The 21057-nt window shown below is 41.9% G+C and overlaps 1 protein-coding gene across 5 annotated transcripts in view; it reads right to left on the bottom strand.

Moving 5' to 3' along the window:
• RUNX1 (RUNX family transcription factor 1) overlaps window positions 1-20317 on the bottom strand; it is a 520192-nt gene extending 499875 nt beyond the window's left edge. For 4 of the 5 annotated variants that reach the window (XM_085621319.1, XM_085621321.1, XM_085621320.1 and 1 more), the window contains exons 1-2: window positions 20192-20312; window positions 19883-20002 (exon numbers count right to left, since the gene is read on the bottom strand). In XM_085621319.1, the coding sequence (XP_085477445.1) occupies window positions 19883-19943 (61 nt within the window). In that variant the 5' untranslated portion in view covers window positions 19944-20002; window positions 20192-20312. Of the gene's footprint in view, window positions 1-19882; window positions 20003-20191 lie in introns of all 5 variants that reach the window. The other variant, XM_085621323.1, reaches the window with a different exon arrangement.
• Between the last annotated feature and the right edge of the window lie 740 nt (window positions 20318-21057).

Genomic DNA, 21057 nt, shown 5'->3' with positions numbered 1-21057 from the left:
AGAAGACACTATAACCCCATGGAGGTGCAATTTTTTTCTTATTCTTTGTGAACAATATCTAGGAGAGCGCTATGCTTCCCATGATTTTCATTGACATAGAAGCAATTCCTATTTGGGCGTTCCCTTTAAGGCGGGGGCTTACTCGTTGCGTTTATGAATATCATGCAGTGGTTCGGTGGGCTCTTCTATAGTCCAAAGTAGTGAGAAAGAGCTCATCACGGTTTAATTTAATCGGCAATGGTGGGGATTACTGAGATGCAAAAGAATGAATGTAAAAAAGTGTATCCACCCCACCCCGTTCAAATTAAATATTTGTAGCAACTTACTCAATAAATCTAGTCATGCCCTCCATATGGCCCTAAAATAATTTGATGTCCGAGACTTAACACATACCAGACATCAAAATGCTCTGACTATCTCTGTCTGGGTTGCTCGAGCTGAGACTTTTAAACAATGAGAAAGAAAACAGATGGGGAGGGCTGGTTTATAATACACCAGCTTAGCTTACTTGCGGTCTAAAATGCCTGTGACTAGTTCAGTCTAGTATTGCAGTAGGGAATCTCTTGCAGCACAGGCAGCTGCCTATCTAAGGGTAGAGCTGTTGCAAAAACACATTAGCCAGCCAGAGCCCAATTAACCTTATTTACCAATATTCCAACAAACCAAGAGCATGTGTATATTTTTGTTAGTACCCAATTAAAATTGGTAGCCATTTTGACTAGGCATTAAAAATGTATTACACGTATTCTGGCTACCGTGATCAAGTACTAAACCTTTTGCCTATACTAAGGGTTATTTGTTTACTAAACAGAGGGCTTTCTTGAAGATGAGATGATTTGCTCCCGCCTCGGGAAGGGAGTAAGTATATTCCTTTCCTTGGTGGCTGATATCGAGAAGACCGACCCCCACATCATTCCTTCTTGTAGCGAATGATTCATAGCATGGCAGCAGAAGACGACCTCAGGGTGCTATTTAAAATATAATGTTGGAGTTTATCTTGAAAATATATTGACGCAAGCTGATGAAAGGGCCAAGGGGAAATGCAAAAGCTCTGAAAGAAGCCTCTTTTGCCTAGAGGCAGACAATGTGATGCGACTAAGAAAACTAAAATATCTTGGCAGATCCAGCATTACCCATTCCTCCAGGTTCAGAATCATTTGTAGCCTCAATATTAGAACTTTAAGAACATCCAAGCACAGAGCAGTACAGTAATCCAACTTCGATAAAATTGTGGACTGGAATACAGTTATATAACAATTAAGTGGCAAGTAATGTCAGATCTTTTAAGCTTCTTTAGGTAGTAAAAAGGAATTGTTTTTTTGACTCGCGATTCGAAAGATAAATTTTAGATTCCTTGATTCCAAACCAGGACTTGGGGAGGTGCTTAGCTCTGCTGGCCTTCGGCTACCAGCCCATACATACTGGGGACCTTCCAAGATAAAGATCTCTGCCTTGTCTGTATTGAACCTCAGAGCATTTTGCACAACTCAAAAGTCACTGCGGAGAGATAACTTTCGAAGCTGGATTTAGCACAAGCGAAAGGGCCATCTAAATTAATGAACCATCTGCATTGGTTCAACCTAAAGTTGAAAGATTAGATCAATCTTTCTACAGGAGCCACATAAACGTTTAACAATGAAGAGTCTTATTGCACGCCCTGCTTTACTGATTATAAATCAGACAATTAAGTAATGATTTTCATCACTTGACTTCTGTCTTGTAAATATGATGACTCAGGCCAAAGCATGATCCTGTATGCAAACTTTAAAATGACTGATCATCAAACTATCTTGAGAGATGGTATTGATAGTAGTAGAGACATTGAGTAAAATAAACACTGCTCTGCATCAAGCCTAACTCGTGATTCTGTGCTGTGAAAATTTCTAAAGCCCATTTGGGTAGAGATCTGCCCAATTACATATTTTTCATTTTTTTTTATCAGAACTGGAAGCTGCAAAACAAGTCAATAGTTATTTAGAATATTTGGATCTGCCGTCTTTTTTTTCAATACAGGTGCCACAACTTCTTGCTTTCATGTTGGTATCAACATGAATCCGAAAGAGAAGCTTCACACAAAGAAGAAGGTAATGGACAGAACTGATCAATTCCCAAATGCATGATTTGCACAGGACATAGTTTCAAAAGAGATGCTGATCTGTAGCTTACAGTCCTTCAAAAGATCGGTCCTATATTTAAGTTTCTTTTGGGTTCTATATTCTTCTCCAAACCTATTCTAATTTTTTTAATCTTGCTTAGCTTGGGCAAGGTATGGGGTATACCAAAGCACAGAAAGTCTAAAAATCTTCACTTAATGGTCTGTTTCAAAGGAGCAATGAACTCCTGAGAGTTTGTGACCCAATAATCAAATTCTGAGTTCATTTTTGTAATACTATCAGAGAAAAGCAAAGGCAGGTGAAGGGTGTGTCTCATATAAGCATCTTTAATCGTGGACTAGACCCTTCTCAATACTGCCTAATAGGATTTCTTTAACAGGTAGGTGTAGACTACTCAGTCAAAAAAGAGCCAGATGATCAGTCCATGAAAGGTGCAGCAAATCAACCCCTTTTATATTCGTCAAGGAGGAAAATATTAAATCATATGTGTGCCCCACCTGTGTGTGGGGAAGTTCACAAATTAGGGTCAGCCCTAGAGTCCTTTTTGCATAAAAACAAGGCTTTAAACTTCTCATTAGTAATTAGCTCACGTTATAGCATGCATTTTTGCATCTGGCCTTATGTTACACAAGCCAGCTTTCATTTGTCATGTCCTGTTATAGTGACATTGGCCACTATATTCAAATAGGAATCAACAAAAGTAAGTGGTATTGAGTAATATGCATTTACTTTATGGAGTATCTTTACTAGACAGCCCTAAGCTATAGTTTATCTAGAGCTTTGGAGTCTATTAGGGGATGATGGACAGTGGCGGCCGGCACAGGTAAGAGCGGTGGCGTTAGTTAAATTAAATAAAAAATAAATAAAACTACTTACCTTGCGCTCGCCGCCTCGCCGAGCGCAAGGTAAGTGGTTTTATTTATTTAATTTTAACAAACATGTCATCTGTCGACTCCCCCCCCCCCCACCCCGCCCCGCCGCACCACTCTTACCTGTGCCGGCCGCCACTGGATGGTTATGAATTTCTCAGCAGGAACTGAGATTCTGCCATTATCATTTAGGATTAGTTCGTGGAAGTATCCTATTTGGCCTTTTTCTCCGGGCAGGTAGTCTCCCCAGTGCAGTTTGTAAGGAACCTGGCAATTTTGATGGAATCTAACCTCCCCAGTGTTAAAGCTTGTTTTTTTACTCTCCATATACTGAATGGGAATTTCCCTTTCTCTCCCCCCCCCAACGGATTACTGTAGCTAATGCAGTTGTTTGATTACATCTGGATTTCTGTAATTCAATCTATCTATGGCACCCTGAGAAGAACATACGCAAACTACAGGCTATTCAGAACACCACTCTGAGGTTTATTATTAATTTGTGAGAATGTGAAGGTTTTCCCCATAGCTAAACTAACTTCACTGGTTAAAAGGGGATGTATGTCGTTACAACGCACACTTTTACAATGCATGCACTTACAACGCATTTTTTACAACGCACAATCCATTACAACGCATGACATTACAACGCAGGACACTACAACGCATTTTTAAAAACTACCTTTACAACGCATTTCCATTACAACGCATACTACCTTTACAACGCATACCATTACAACGCATAATATTAAATTGCATTTAAGGTAAGTATTAGATAGTATAGGGGTAAAAATTACTATTCTAACTCCAGGGGGTGCAACAGTAGGGTAAGTGTTGGATAGTATAGGGGTAAAAATTACTATTCTAACTCCAGGGGGTGCAACAGTAGGGTAAATGTTGGATAGTATAGGGGTAAAAATTACTATTCTAACACCAGGGGGTGCAACAGTAGGGTAAGTGTTGGATAGTGTAGGGGTAAAAATTACTATTCTAACTCCAGGGGGTGCAACAGTAGGGTAAGTGTTGGATAGTATAGGGGTAAAAATTACTATTCTAACTCCAGGGGGTGCAACAGTAGGGTAAGTGTTGGATAGTATAGGGGTAAAAATTACTATTCTAACTCCAGGGGGTGCAACAGTAGGGTAAGTGTTGGATAGTATAGGGGTAAAAATTACTATATTATGCGTTGTAATGGTATGCGTTGTAATGGTAGTATGCGTTGTAATGGAATGCGTTGTAAAGGTAGTTTTTAAAAATGCGTTGTAGTGTCATGCGTTGTAATGTCATGCGTTGTAATGGATTGTGCGTTGTAAAAAATGCGTTGTAAGTGTAGTGTGTTGTAAAAGTTGCGTTGTAAAGGTTGTTCCCCGTTAAAAGGTGGGTCCGGTTCCAAGTGGTATGTGTGGCATCCTGAATATTTAGCAACCTTGGTCCTTCTTTTTTTAACAAAAAATTAGTGAAATATGAACTTATTGCACCATAAGGTCTCAAACTGTGGCTCGGTTTACCATCCACAAGAGGAAGGGAAACCCTCTTCCACTTAAAATACCAACACTAACATTCTTATAGTTCTTATCATTATCATTACATTTTTTATTGTTTTTATTATCATTATTATCACAATTGTTGTTATAGTTATTATTATTAGTAGTAGTAACAGTGGTAGTAGTATTAATTGCAAAACACCACTGACAACAACAACAAAACAACATCCATTTTAATAATAATAATAAAAAGATGAAGAGGATGAAGAAGAAACAAAAGTAGAAAACCTATTCTTCTACTTCTCTCTATTCTCCTTCTTGTTCTTGTTCTTCTTGTTCTTCTTCTTATTATTATTATTATAATTAGTATAGTGTAGAAGTTGCACTACAACCAGGTGCCAAGCTCAGATTACCCAAGCAAGTGAACCAACATAACAAATCCAACAAACAGCAAATACTAGAATAGGAATTTAAATACATAATAATTTTTCTTTTGAGCTATTCTCAGCACAATGCAACATAATATTTAAACCAACACACAAATAAAAGGGACTAGAACTGTTGTTAATAGCATGCACTCTGGAAAGCACCTTCTTGAATTAATACATATAACAAGATATTCATCTAAATACTAGTCACAATAATCACAGGCCAGTACATCTTTAAAATTACCTAATTGATCACCGCTAAAATAAATTGCAAAAATTCTTCAACACAGGAGTCCTAGTAGAACTGCTTTGTTGGTTCATGAGAAGTAATCAATATTAGTATTCTGAAGGGCAAACTGTAATATACATGAAAGGTTACCACAATAATTAATAAGAACCTAAGTGCATGACCCGCCTACAGGTTCACTCCATATTTATACTTGTGTTGATGGGAACAGTAAAGTCATTCCTGCCTAGAGCTGGCACCATGCACAGCAAAAGAAAGACAGCACCTAAACTAAACAATCACACCTACATACATGGGGCCTGATTAACAATGAGAATTCCCTTGACTGCTACATACTAGACCTTGTAACTTAAAGAACCAGTGCTGGGCTGCACAAAATAAGCAATAGTAGTTATGACCATTCAAAATGATGATTTAAATTTCAACTGAAAAAAGATCGAAGATAGAAGTGCATACTCACAATGGTAAATGTGGATGTAAACATACGTTTCTGGTCAAATTAACCTCAGGTACATTAGACCTGACATACTTGTTGTGTTATTCCCCTAGGCTTTTTGCCTTCACTCCATTATTTTCGCTGAATTCATTTTTGTTTGCATTAGGACTCAGTGTACTTTCTCCCTGCTAGCCAGTGGCAGTGTGTTTCTGCTATCTCCTTTAAACATGGTAGCATTGGCATCTACCCAAATGGCACATTTGTTTACTTATAAGTCCCTAGTGAATGGTACTACTTGTACCCAGGGCACGTAAATTAAACACTGTGATTATGGCACATTGGATGCACTTTCGAAGTAGTACAAATGCCTTAAGATGACAGTGAATAGAATGCAATTTCTTTTCAACATAATTTTCTCATAAAAAAAGGCAACCTGTTCTTGCTCCAAATGAACTGGGTGGACACCAAATAATACTAAAACCGAGCTCCAAAAGATTTTGTTTTAAAATATATCTGCAATACCTAGAATTGAAGTAATATCCATGTTATTACAAAATATGTGTGCAATTAAGCTTATATTTTTTGCTGAGGGTCGATTGTAGATATTTTACATAAACTATTTTACGCTGGGAGGAAGAAAGGCTAAGGTTAATAAAATATTGTTCCTGTGTTTCCATGTAAGATACAGTCATTATTGGAGTAATTTTAATTATATTTATCTATATAATATTTTAAATAGCAACAACTAATTTTTAGGGGTGGATGGTTAACACCACTCCTCTGGTGGAGTTTGTGGAGTTTTGCCTGCAGAGCTTCCCAAAAACTCCGCCAATCGACGTGTGACTACGGGCGGCTCCTCCATTAGGGCGGAGGAGTGCTGTCCCACTGCTTTCTCGCAGTGCGAGAAGCAGAAACATAAAATGGTATTTTAAATACTATTTTATGTTTCTGCTTCTCGCGCTGCAAGAAAGCAGAAGGCAGGGGTGTGCCTGGTTGGAGCGGGTGGGAGGGTATGCCTGGTTGGGGGCGGGCGGGTTGGGGAGGAGTGGCTTGCACCACTCTGAGTACCCTGACTGTTTGGTCGGCCCTCGGGGGCCGACCAAACCAGTCATGCACACTCTACATTGGTCCCCCTACAGGCGCCTGGCTGGGCGCTGTCCGCACCAATCACAACGCTGCCATTGCAGCATTGTGATTGGCTTACTGGAGGGAAGGGAGCATGCCTGTTCAGGAGCAGGAAAACGCGAGACCCGGCCCAGGAGCAGAGGCGGTGCGGGACCCAGTCAGGTAAGTTTTCTTTTTATTTTAACCCCTCCATCCCCCCTGCACGACCCCTGCGCGACCTCCCCACCCGCGAGTTTAGTGAGCCTTGACTGCGTGTGATGGAGTTTTTCTTGCATGCAGCTCTCCAATGGTAAGTTGGTGAGCGCAAGTGAGAAAATCAAGTGATAGACCGCGCCCTGGCGAGATTTCCCATCGCAGACAGTCAAGGCACGTCGCTATCACTTGCGTTGAGAAAGCTGGCACTCGTGGTGAAAAGCTGACGCTCGAATAGAAAATCTACTTGTGCGGCAGAAAGAAGCAGTGCCCTCTGGCACGGCTGTGTGCCACAACTCCGCGAGTTCCGCCCACCCCTACTAATTTATTAATTGTAATTTGCCTTCTTATTTATGCTTCTGTCTTTTGTATAATGCTGCAATCCTTTTGTTTCTTCAACCATTGTTTAAAAGTCTAACAAGTTTACAATGCCAAGGAATGTGCCACATAACTTCTCTTAAAGTTGCTTAAAATGCTGAATAATTTGCCTTCTCCTGTTGCAATCATTTACATTTCCTTGCTGCATCATTTTGTGGACTCTGCTGCATCATTTGGTTTCCATCATCACATAAATCCAGTGGCCAAGTGAGTACACACAAGTTTTCACGTTTGTTGCAAGCAGTATATAGGCAAGTCCGAGGCCCTTCATTTGGAACACTCATGTTCCCACCCAACCCTATATTTACCAGTGCAGGGAATCTGCCACAAGCGATACTATTCCTAAACGGTATTCCATGAATAAAAGTTTGCAATTTCTGACCGCAATATACATTCAGGGCAAAATTGAATTTAGGTATGCAAAAAGTTTGGATTTGAGTTCCATGCTTAGCACGTGAAAGGTATGGGGCCCTATCATGATCGTCCTGGCAGAGCTGAGCGCCAGTTCTTTTTGCATTTGAGAAATCTAAAGATTAAATATATACTTTGGAATTTCTCTGAATTAATGCTTGAACTCCAAACAGAACAAGTTGGAAACAGAGAGAGGGGCAATCCCTGCTCACTGTTCCCGACTTGTTTTGTGTAAGGTTCGTGCATTAATTCCAGAAATTCTGAGTTATGTATTTGAACTTCAGACACCTCATGGGACAAGAAAACACCAGTCACTCGGCTCTGCAGAGCCATCATGATAACATTATACATCTAAATCTGCGTAAAGAACCTAGCTTGTTACATTGTCAGTGGAACGTTGTTGAAATTAAATAACACAGGGCCATATGCTACAATCCCAGAGGTGACCCCAACATGTAACATAGTTGCAATATTTAGCACTGCGGAAGAGAAAAAGACAAACGGTGAAATGCATGAACTAATCTCAGCCAATGGAAAGTGCATGGGCCGCATTCCACACCATTGTCTTTTTGCTTATTATACCACTCCAGACAAGAACCAACCTCATGCCAATCAGTATTGGCCCTGCTCCAATAGGAACAGTGTAGACTGAACTGCCAGGCCCCATCTGCATGGGAAAGCAGCAACCCTAGACCAGTTTCTCCCAATTGGGCCTCATCAGTGAGGTTAAGTTTGGTAGAGTGAGCACAGGTCGCATTTCTGGGCTTTGCACTGAGGAAAACAGACAAGTGATGGATGGAGTTGCTGAATTAATCTCGACCACTGGTACTTACTGTGGGTGACATTCCAGTCCATCATTTTTTGCCTACTCTGCCACTCCACACAAGAATCAGCCTCAAGCTATACACCACTGATATAGCCAAAGTATCATAAAAACCAGTCTTGAGTTGCCTGTGTACCTTTCTGGAAGGGACTTGGCCTCTCGGTTCTTAATAGAACAGCGCCAAGGCTGAATTGTCTCTGGCAGCTATTTGCTCCCAAAGGTGATTTGTGGTTATCATCAGCAGAACCAATGTTTATTGGTGTTTTTACCACAGAATCTCCATGCATGTTATGAATATTGTGGACCATCCATTTCCACAATAATTTAATTTCTTGACAAGCTTTATGACATAGTAACGGTCACTTGACCACTAATCCTTTGTGCACCAGGATGGGACAGATGTCCTCTGTGTCACCAACAAACACCGTTACAGAATCAAACCCATTATAATAAGCTATGGGGGGTGTTTCTTCTTACCGGTACTTTTATTATTTCACTAGACTTGTTATAGTAATGCAGTGATATGAACTAAAACCATGCCCACTTATATTGATTGCAGTGCTTGCTTTTTCTCTCCATTTTTGGGACTGCTAAGGAACATAGGAGAACACTGAAGTTTTTTGCTAATAGCATCCATTCTCAATTCTGTATCTTTTTTTTTTTTTATTGGTCCTAGTCTCCTGCGTACCAGTCTTTTTATTTATTTTTATTTGGCACCAGAAACCATGACATTTCCTTAAAAATAATTAAAAGACAGCTTGAAAAAATAAATTAACCTTTAATCAATAATTTGGTTTGAAGAATCAAGCTAACGGAATGTATATATAGCAGCTCTTGCTTCTCTCATTCTCCTCTTGCTGCTCAGCAGGAGGGAATGCATTCTTTGGGTCACTGGTATGGCAACAAAAGTGCCACCATTTTTTTTAAGTGGGTGGGCTTCCATTACTGAAAAGTGCATAAATTGCCCAGGTGCATGCTCAGTTCACACTCAGTTATACTTTAGTGCCTCTGACCTCCACTTTGAATGACATATTATTGCCATATCTCTCTTGCGTGCCTCACTCCTTGTAAGTGGAGAGCCCAAATGGTACCTCATGTGCAGTCCTCCAGCATCTTAACTGAGTACAAACGGTTAACATCACACTACATACAGTGAGAAGGACTGTAAGGGCTGTTATGATGAAAACAGAAAATTGAGCATAAGGAGGATTAGCAGAAAGTAATCAGTACATTATTATTACCAACCCCCACTTCCTCAGTAGATTTTTATTACAGTTGTAAGAACCAAAGCCTTACATGTGCATTAACCAAAAAACTGCGTTATTTCGGGACATCCTTGACATTTCTGATGGGCACAGAATCTTGTCACTAAGAGAGTGAGAACCCGTAAATAATTTTCTACATGGATAATACCTTAAACCAGTGCCTACTACAATCCATAAAATAAGCAATGCATTCCCTCAGGAAGCTTCATGATCAGCACACACTGAAGAGTGCGACCTCAAGTTACTGGGGTTGGCAAAGAAACCCTCATACTTGGGCTTGTGTATGGGATGAGGATCAGCATAATCAAGTCATGCACTGGTTCAAACTATGCAGGACATTGCCTGATTGGTTTCTTGTGATCCTCAATCAAGTCATGCCCTGGTCCAAACTATACAGCAAATTCCCTGATTGGTTGCTTGTAGTCCTCATTCAGTCTAGTCTTGTTCCTCATCATCAGGGCAGGTTGTGCCAGAGATCAGATCACGCTTAGGTGAGGCTAGAATGGGCAGTGTATGGTGTTGCATTACAAATTCCTACACTGTTGGTAGCCATTTCATCTTGAAAGTTTTCCTTTGCTATTAGCTCATCGCTGAGAGAGGAGTAGAGGTCCTCCTTTCCAACACTATGCAGCCTGAACAGCTGCCGTAATGACTGAGAACCAGGTGTATGGCATGCAGGCCTCAAAGTAGACTTCTCAGATGTGGACCTATCATATTAAAACGTACTCTCTGCAAACAGAAGCACTACCCAGGGTATTTTAGATAACAACCTCACTTGGTAGCCGCAGACTAATATGGCGAGCTCACTTGGTTTCCTGAGGCACAGATTTGAAGGGAAACTGACATTCTGCAAAGGTCAATCTAATCACCAATCAGTGGTCACAGTATATTATCTTTCAGACCAGATTATTAAAATTCATTGCAAAAGGGCCTCCAGTTCAATGTGATCAGCCTGATACCAGGCATGTGTAGTTGACCACATCAGACCCAACACTGCTGCAATTAGTGACATAACATACAGTGGTAACCACTTGGATTAGCATCCTATATAGATCTAGAGTTAACTCACTGCAAACAGGTAAAAGTGGGGGCTCCTGAAGGATGAAGTATGGTTGGTGCAGTGTCCACCCAAGGTTGAAATGGTTATTCATATCAGCAAGAGAAGAGTTCCCAAAGAGTTAATAAAGCCACCAGTGCTCCTCTATGAACAATAAAATATGTGCATGCTTCTCCTGAAGCCCTGAGATCCTTTCTTTCAGCCAACATTGCACTGTTACACATTCAGGATGGCTTTACGACAAGGCAGTGCAGGGCAGTCACATTGAGCGCCACCAGCACAGGGGCACCAGACTCCTATCCATTATGGTCCCACAGCCATGTTGAAGTGGTAGAAAAATATATCAGTGAAAGCTTCTTGATTCTGTCCTTTATTCATTGTATCAGAAGAATCGATACATCCAGAAGGCAGAAGATTAGTGGAAAATATCTACCAATGGAGGGATCATGCGTGTGCGACTCTCTACCAACCTCATTCTATTCAAATGTAGTTACTCAACCACATTTTTAGCTCTACACTTATTGTTTGTCAATTTTGTACAAGGTGACATTTTTCTATATTCTACTTCCTATGCCCCTCATTACGAGCTGGCGACTTAAATCAACTGGGACCAGTAATGGGTATTACCTGCCACATCGGAAATCGGACATCAGTGGAAACAAAACAGATCTGTTAACTTCAAATGGAGAATTTGGCTGCTGAAATCTCCTAGGGTGAAAGTCTGGGCAAAACGTATACATTTCCTGGGGCAATCAGACCCAGAATTCCAGATTTCTCTGGAAATTTCTCATTTCTTAGTGGACCCTCATGGTTCAACTCACAATGGACCAGATTTCCCCTGACCTGAATTACCAGGACCACCGAGGTTCCAGTTCCTCTGGGTTGGGGGAATACAATCCTATTTAATGGGCCTCTTGTAATGAGGGCCTATTATGTATTTGTATCATGACAAAATACAAACACTTTGTCAAAGAGCTTCAGAAATGTAAGTTAGGCCTTCCCGGTTTTGTTCTCTACCATGAGAGTATGTACTACTTTTAATCAGACTAATTATTTTAAAAATAATTGATATAAAATTCCTCTAAAGTACCATCCACACAGCATCCCAGTGTCTCCATGCACTGATCATTTCAAAGTACCCATCTGCTACATTCCAACAAAACTCATACGCAGTCCTCCATGCTCGAGGTACCCTTTCATAGCTCACACTACAGTGCACATTTACGCATAGTCCAATGGTACCTATGTGCAATCTCCAGTACTTATCAACCTACTCTCCTGGGTTGTGTCCCACAGCCCCTACCATAATAAGCATCCACAGCATCTATTCAGAGGTCGCTGGGACATTCCCGTGTAAATGCACTCATATGTTACCCTCTCATAGAGCTTCCTGTGGGGCTTGTTTACAGACATCACTCAGTACTTATTATTCCAAGGTGCCCCTTCACAGATTCTCATATGGTCCTAATCCATTTACGTTTTATGTACCTCGTCTCCAAGGTTATGTTTCTTAGTTGTCCTGCTTCTCTGCAGCATTAACATTCAATACAGTAACATGAAAGTAGTTAAAGGTTGTTCGGGCACCTAAAACTCACTCTATGAATCTATATATGCCTGGGAGCTATTTGTGTGACAGATTTTTCACACTGACAGGGCTGATCAATTCATCAGAAGATAATATCATGGTGCAGCATCAGCTGTTAGTTAAGGCTCGAGACATAAAGAGCTACGGCGATATCAATCAGGGTTTGTAATCAATCAATCAGGGTTTGTAAAGCGCAGCTACTCACCTGTAAGGGTCTCAAGGCGCTGGATATGATGGACTATTGTGTTGTGAGTTTGAGAGTTAGGGTTAGTTTAAAGGTACTGATTACTGCAGTCCTGTCCTCTATGTACTCAATAATTAGATGTGCTACAAGTAGCAGTAAGTAGTGGAAATGCGTGCTTCCCTACTGTCCCTGCCTATGTACTTGCACCTGGGGATGAGCCGTAAAGAGCTGGTAGGAAGCTTCCAGTGTCAAGGCAGACCTTGACCACTCTGCTGAACCTGACCTCAGTGCCTCTTCTTATATAGATTTCTTGTAAAGTGAAACCACCATGGCCTTTAGAAACAGGCCTGAAACCAATAAGTAGCCGTTACCAGATGCTAAGTTCGAAACCTCTGGCACGTCTCTGATTTGATCTGACTGCTGGTCAACTTATTACAGAATGAAACTCAATGACTGTCATGACTTTCTTATGCCTTGGTGGGAGTTCAAAGTGTTCCCACCTCAGTCCTTCCCGTCCAGGGAGAAGTAGGGGACTGGTGAAGAACAGAGGTGGATTTCTCTTCTAAGACTCGAGATAGAGGAAAACGTCAAAGACAAACCATGGTAAAGTGAGAGGGCTTCTGGAAAAGAGAACTGAGGCAGGATGGATAATACTGCTTCTCAGTACAGAATGGCTCATTTGCAACATAGACCTTGAGAAGATAGCTTGGGGCGGAGAGGAAAGCCGAGAAAGAGCCACAGGAGATCCACATCAAAGTCTTACCCTTTTATTCCAAATTGTGGTCGCTGCTTTACAACTTTTGGAATACGACATGACAAGCATATAATATATGCAGAACTAACTGACTATAGAAAATTAGTTCAACACACTTGTCATCACTAGCCTAGATTTCATTCAAGACCCTCAGTCCTTGGGTGCACTGATTTTTCTTTCCCTGCTGAATGAGCTACCAGGGCAGTCCAATTTTGTCCTCAATTCTCCTCTATTGCAAAATAACCCAATACTTGTTCTATATACAAACGTTGCCAATGTAGTAAATATCTCTAAAGACCATAAAAAATGGTTAGTGTGAAAACTGGTTGCTAAACATACCTGGTGCGTAAAAGTGGTGGGATTCGGCGCCACTCTGGGTGCAGGAATGCCCTTGAGAGCCCCAAACATCAGTCAATGTATACATTTCTCAGCGACCTCCGTGGGTGGAAGGGAGTAGATCGAGAGACAGAGCGAACAAAGATGCTCTCATAACTCAAACGATAGTATGGAAAACCGCAGAATGTTTGTTTTGAGACACCATCACAGAGTGAGTAACATTTAGCCTTCCGGTGGCTGCAGGTTTCCCCACAGAGCTATAAAATGGCGGGGCTGACCATGTTTCAATGGGCCACTTGTCTGACATATTGGAAACTCGGATTTGGAATCTCAAATTCTTTTGCATTCATATGGTAAAGTGCAGTATGGAATGCAGTACTAGGAGCCCTTGCAATAAACATTGACCTTTTATGATGATGTCTGCTTCCAGTTGCATACTTAGGGTTTTGTTAATCAATTCGGATACACACTGAAAATCTAATAAGATCTGTTTTTCATTTAGAAAGCAAGGTTTTATATGTTTTTACACATTCATTCACTTGGACGGATAGAAACAGAGTTAACATTGCGTGTGTTAAAGCCCTAAAAAACATTCCTTATTGATGATGGCCATAACCCATGGTCCAAATTTGTATATAGCACCAAAGCCTGAACAGGTATCTAGGCACTACACATAACTGAAAAATCAGCATTCTAACTCATAGAAACCTCATCAATATTCATCTTTCTTCTATTAGTCAACACTGTCACTTACACAGGTGACAGACTCGAATATAACACATCTACCACTAAGTACATATAGTGGACATGAAGCAGGACCGACTTTGATGGAAAGCAAGGAGAGACAGAATATGCGCCATCATTGGCTGGTCAGTGCCCACATACTCAGCAATGTGGGGTCCTGTGTGACTAAAGGAGGCGTATAGCTTGATGCAAGCCCCTCATGGTTCCTTACACAATTAATGTCACATCCCGCCACTTCCATCTATTTGAAGGGATTGATCCCAATACAGTTTTGGTGAATGATAGTTTCATTTAACAAATAGATCATTATACAAAACTGATATTTATTTGTGATTTTCTAACAAAAGCCATATATTTGAATCAGCACAAATCATTTAAAAGAATGCAAGATTTGGAAAGGTTTTTTTTAGGTATCCTTTCTTGTACACATACTTTTAAATTGGATACATCTAGACCTCTCACACATCCATATAACGTATCTTTAATGATTTACAACGCATGTTCACAAGATAAACGTACAAGTAAACGCAAAAATATCAATTTGATGTACCACCCTGTAGAACAAGTGTATTACACTCCACGCAGTTAACAGTGTCCATTTCTGAATAAAAGTTGAAGTGTACAAAAGAGTGACCAGCTTTTGAAAACTCAAAGTGGTCGATTCATTGTGTTGCTCTGGGGTGAACAGAACTGAATTATATGTATTGCACTGGCACCAGTAAAAAATTGCTCCATCACCACTGCAATGCAAGTTATGACAGCACTGTTGTGTCAACTCACACCTGGTGCCACAATCTACTGAGAAGTGGACCAACCCAGTGTCTGCTCATCCGATTAACACAAATGATGTTGTCTAATACAGCCTCTGAATAAAAGTGAGAAGTGCCTAGATCCTTGTGAGAGGATGCAAGAGTGGTGCACATTTTTTACTGATTTGTTTTCTTCTCAAATGCGCACGTATTTGTGTAAATCGTGCTAATCTGCACTCACTTGTAATGTATAGTAACTGCATCTATATAGCGCTTACTACCCCTGACGAGGATTTGGCGTGTGACACATTTTCATTTGATTCAAAGTTGTATTGCTGTGTTTTTTGTACGTACCCTGTGATTTCATGTAGCTGATTCAGTGAATAAAAGTGGGACCTTATGAAACCTGGGGTAGAATTCACACACATGCATATTTCAGATAATTTTGGTAGATGATATAAAAAATAAGTGGCATGCAAGTCGCCTTAGTATTCCATTTGGCCTATATTTTCATTTTAAATGATACATCCAACACTTTATGATTTCCTTTCATGCATAAAATGCATGTACAACATGATGAAATGTGACAAACAATTGTTCTTTCAACCAGCCAGTGAAACTTATTTGCAGACAAATGGGGCGAACCACTTTCATGATTTGACCAATTTACTATTCATTTGATCTGAAATCCACCAAACAATTTAGGCCCATATTTGTAATACCCTCACACAAATGGCCCCTAAGATCGTCCTTGAAACACAGACATTCATCTGGTACATAAAATGACCACAGAGAAAGATGCCCATCATGGACCACCGGTGATCTGAAGAAAATGCACTCTCCATTTCAAAGAGTGAAATGCAAATGTTGGTGTGTTGAAACTCATACAATCAGTAGTAGTGAAATGACCTTGAACTGGGCATACTTGCACCGGCAATGTCACAGAAACAAATAATAACTATATGTATCAGTAAAAGGATAAAAGCATGCAATAGTTTTCTGTTGTGATTCAAATATAACATTATCCACAGGAATGACAGTAGAGACACCTTACAACGAAGCCAAGATGAATGAATGGAAAATTTATATAGCGCATAGTTACCCTCGGGCATCCCAGCGCTTTATCCAGAGTGACCAACAAAAAGAAGCTGACAGATGGGGTCCATGTTTGTAAAAACCAAGCAGCCAATCTGATGCTGGTCGATCAACAGAGGGATCAGTCAGAGGATTAATTCAGCAAAATAAATGGGGCATAGAGGAGAAGAAGATAGTGGGTCACATTGGGAAAACAGCAACTCATGTAACAATAAAGAGTCTTAATGCCGCTGAGAACTAATATAGCAAACACAACAAGGTGATGGAAGGAGTGCTGAAACTTTTCAACTACTCACCTCCAGTCAAAAGATCTGTGTTTAACCCCTAGTTCTTTTGCTCCCCATGCCACCTCAGTTTGGACCCAGCCATATGCAAATCTGTCTTGACCCTACTCCTCAGGAACAGTCCAGCCTGAACTCCCTGGACCGGAAACAAGCATCCTGGGACCGGTTTCGACAACTAATATATCGGACTGGAAAATTGAACTCATTTATATGTGTATAGTATGGGTTTTTGTTTGACCAACAAGGTACAGCTCATATAGAAGAGAGTCCAATGAGATTCCAGTATTGTAACACCACATCCAATGCCCTCTCTGAACGAAGACTTCCTACATAGCAACCCTATTGCTCATGTCAATGCTGAGCCACCCATCAACTTTGAGTGGGCGCCACACTCTGAACATTGAAATTGCTTGATGCAACCCCCACATCCGGTGACCTCAATAAAACTAAGCCTCATCCTGGGTCTCGCCTTCATCTGAGTTCCTCTGGTCCTCAGCACAAACATGGCGGCACCATGAGAACGTTCTTTCGGCTCAGTTTCCTCACCTAGTGAGAGGCCGTGTGGTGTGACGAGATAGAAACAGGCCGCCTCCTCTGCGGTGGACCACAGTCAATCACCACGCCAGGCTCCCTGACACCGTTCTCACCGCCCCGAACAATAGCTGACTCCTTTCTGTCTCTCTTTTTCACTCAAAAATTCACATGCTATTTATCGGTCTCAAAAAGAGTCATGGATTTCCTTCTGTTTACGCCGATAAAGTTAAACCCGCGAAAAGAAATGAGTTGTAACTTTTCCCCACCAACTCATGGTTTTCGGTTGTTTTGAGAGCGCGTGCAATAAATTTCAGCACAGTGAGTCACAGTTTTTAAAGTTTCTAGGGGTGGACCTCTGTAAACAATTTTGGAATATATGGATAAGAGCGAGCACTCGAAGACAATTATTCTTTTTTCTTGAAACCAGGACCGAGTGTTATTTTTGTTAGGAATTGTGTTCATTATTGAAATGCAGAATTTAGCTGAAACGAAAAGAGAGTGTTTTTTTTTTTTTTTTTTTTAAATAAAAAAAGTGCATTCCACAGTGCTCGTGACCTTGTTTCTCAGACGGCATAAGGGCACGCTGCTTTTGCAGCATTGGCACGAGTGCAACTGCTCGGCAGCCCAGTGGTCATACTTTCTGCCCAAATATTTACACTTTAAGGCATTGTATTTTGATGATTTCGTGCACGCCACGCGCGCAGTTGTGTATTGGGCGTGAGCTAACACGTGAGTAAACGCCTCCAGTTCTGCACCAAGGCTGGCACCGGGCTGTGTTCCAGGCAGGGTTGACAACATCAGCCGAATTATATTTCACTGTTTAGCACCTTATCATATGAAAACATATCCGCACGGGGCCTCCCTGAGGACACAAAGGGCAGACAGTATTGGCCAAATTCAGGAAGGCCCGTGCTGTTCCATTGTAATTATTGCTTCCTGCTAGCTGCTGAGAGAGTCAGAGAGCTTCTGCTGGTTACTGCCGCCTTTGAACTGTCTGCTAGCTGCTCTGAGGGCGAGCCACAGAGCTCGAGAGCAGACAATTGCTTCTGGTTACAGCCGCTTCGTTTGGAGCTGTCTGCTAGCTGCTCGGGGGGGGGGGGGAGGAGTCAGACGGCTGCTGCTGGTTCCCGCCGCCTCAACATGCTGCCCAGAGGGGAGAGACAGAGAGCTGCCCAGGGGCAAAGGGCTGCTGATTCCCGCCGCCTCGTTTAAAATGCCTGCTGAGGGCGCGCGGCAACCAGCCAGTCACAGAAGAAGGAAGGCCTCGTGACTAAACTCTGCAAAAACATCTCCCCTGTTACTAGTAAATACTTTATGAAAATAGTTTTAAAATACCGCCACGGAGTTTCCCCAAACCGGCTTTTCTTTTGCCGTTAAACCCTCCGTTCCTTCACGAGGAAGGGGGCTGGAGTCGGTTGTGTGACGCACGCGGCTGACACAGTTTCGTTTTTTACGTTCCGTTACTTGATTACTAATATGAATGCCTAATGAGTCATCGCGTTACTGTCGTGGCCCCGGCAGATGGTGCAGAAAGGAACGGTTCCAACTTCCGGCCCAAGCTTCCCCTCCTGGAGGAGCGCGAGGAGTTGCAAGCTCGCGACTGGATGCCCGAAAACTCCGAAAGCCCGCGCGCATCTGGTGCACGGCGGGGCTGCAGGGAGGGATTTAAGCAGCGGTGCAGAGGAATGCAAATACGCATTTTACACCATGCACTGCTGTTTTTAATAATAATGTATATAACTGCACACGCAGTCAACCGAAAACATCTCTTCCCAGCTTGGTACGTTTGTTACACGAGCACGGAAACTACACTGTCCCAGCTTCGAATTGCTAAACGCGTCCATTCATTTAACCGAAATACCGCAGGGGGTTGGGAAGGGAGCGTTAACGCTTCAAGAGCACACCAGCAAGTATGTGACAGAGAGAGAGAGAGAGAAAGCGAAAGGAAAGGAGAGAGAGAAGGGGGAGAGAGACAGAGAAAGAGAGATAAAGAGAGAGGAGAGAGAGAGAGAGCAAGAGAGAAGAGGGAGAGCTAAAGATAGCTTCAACTCTTTTCAGACTTTCTCTTGTTTGATGGTTTAACTGATTTACCGTTACGTTTTTTCTGTGCCCTGTGCTTGTGCACTTGGGTATAACTTTATCCATGTCAACACACCTTACTAACATTTAGAGTTTGGAGCATCAGAGCTGCACAGGAAGAAAATACAATCAGGATTTCAGAATAAATAGTAAACATGCATGCAATGTCCCAGAAAAACATGCAGATTGTCTTGTGTTCTCTACTGCCCGGTGGGTTCTTGGCCACTGCCTAGAAGCAGTGATAGTCTCATAATGGGCCAGCAAGGTATGGAGCTGTCTTCAGTCCATTGAACACTTGGTTCATAGTCTCTTAGACCCAGGTGTTTATGCAGCCACTCTCTTCTCTGTTTTTGTCAAAGACAGCAGCTAGCAAAGTCTTTGACACCCCATTTATAAACCCCAAGAATTATTTGATGGTCGCAAAGTGCTTTGCCCCATTCCACGCCTCCTGTCTTCTACTGCTTCGCCTCCCTCCTTCTGTCAACACAGATGCCTGGACTGTGGAAACTCTTTGGAAACTTTCTATCACTGTGCATGCCAATGTTTGCCTTTGCAAGGCTGTTGACCCTCCACAAAAAGATGATAACATCAACCAGGGAACCGTCAATGGAAGCAAAAATGTCCAACCAAGTGAGAAGTCTCCGAGAGCTCACAGCCCAAGTTCTATTACAAAAGTGTCTAATACTTGTCTAGTAAGCACACGGTCACTTACCTCGCGAGAAACACTGCTGGTACGAAGGAAATGACTCAAAGATGCTGTTTGAGGCCATCATTTCCTCTTCGAAACGTCCTTGGTCTCCTAAGGCGGGGGGGGCTGTGAGATCCCTTTCACCTTGGGGAGTGGAAAACACACAAAAAAGAAAAAAAAACCCTGGCATTATCAGCCCACTCAAACCATGGCTGTTCTCTGTTCCCTTTCCTCTGCAGTGATGACGAGACACAGATAATGCACTTAAAAAAAACACATACACAATGCAATTGTAAAAAATAGTGGATGGGTTGTGGTTTTGGTGAAGCTTACCGCTCTACGAAACTCTGTGGTTTGCAGTCGAAGTGATTCGCCCTCTCCGCTGACCAATATCGCAGACCCAGTCTTGTGTGACTCCCTCTGCACCCAACTTGTGGTTCTGTGGTTGTTTAAGAGGCCAGAACAAGTGTTTCACACAACCAGAATGACACATTCAACGGTTCCTCTTTCTACCCGCCCGCCTTCATTGGCTCAGGCCAATCACATAGCATGGGTGATGTCAACCATGCCTTGTACTCTCAGAGCAGTGCCCTGCCCCACCTGCCCTCCCCCTGGCTGAGCTAGAAAACAGCAAAAAAACACTAGATTCTGCAAGACACAGAGAGGGGAGATGGAGAGCTCTGACTCACAGCCTGCTATTATGCAAATGATCCTTGCTCATTTGCTACAGGGCTGCGAATGTTATTGTTTGTGGGTTTGGAACTACTGTTTGTTTTGATAAAGATTTCAGCTGCTGCTTGTGGTGGTAATTCAAGCCCTCGGGATAACCACTCTGCTGCTGAAGAGGACATGCAGCCTCATCAGTTAGGGCAGGAGGGAGCTGCCTCAGCAGCCGGAAGAGACGTGCAACTACGCTCCTCACAAGCAGCTCCTAGAGCTGCTATTACACTGAGCTTGCATTGTTCCACCCAAGCTGAGCACAAAGCCTGTTTGGGTCATGGTTTGGGGTATGAAGTAAGTGGTTTGCTGAATTAAAAAAAAATACATTTAGGGAAATTTCCTTGCACATCATTTTTTAAACTTACATTTTTCGCTCTGAAAAAGTAAAAATATGTGAGATTAATGACACAGTAATTTACATGAATGGACAAAAAAGTTCTGCATTTCTTTTTACACTTTTTGAAGGGTGTGGAGGATAG

The sequence above is a fragment of the Triturus cristatus genome, chromosome 8 (genome assembly GCF_964204655.1).
Source record: "Triturus cristatus chromosome 8, aTriCri1.1, whole genome shotgun sequence".
Classification (NCBI taxonomy): domain Eukaryota; kingdom Metazoa; phylum Chordata; class Amphibia; order Caudata; family Salamandridae; genus Triturus; species Triturus cristatus.
The sequence above is the reverse complement of the archived record's forward strand: the minus strand, read 5'-3'. Positions and strand labels throughout refer to the sequence as shown.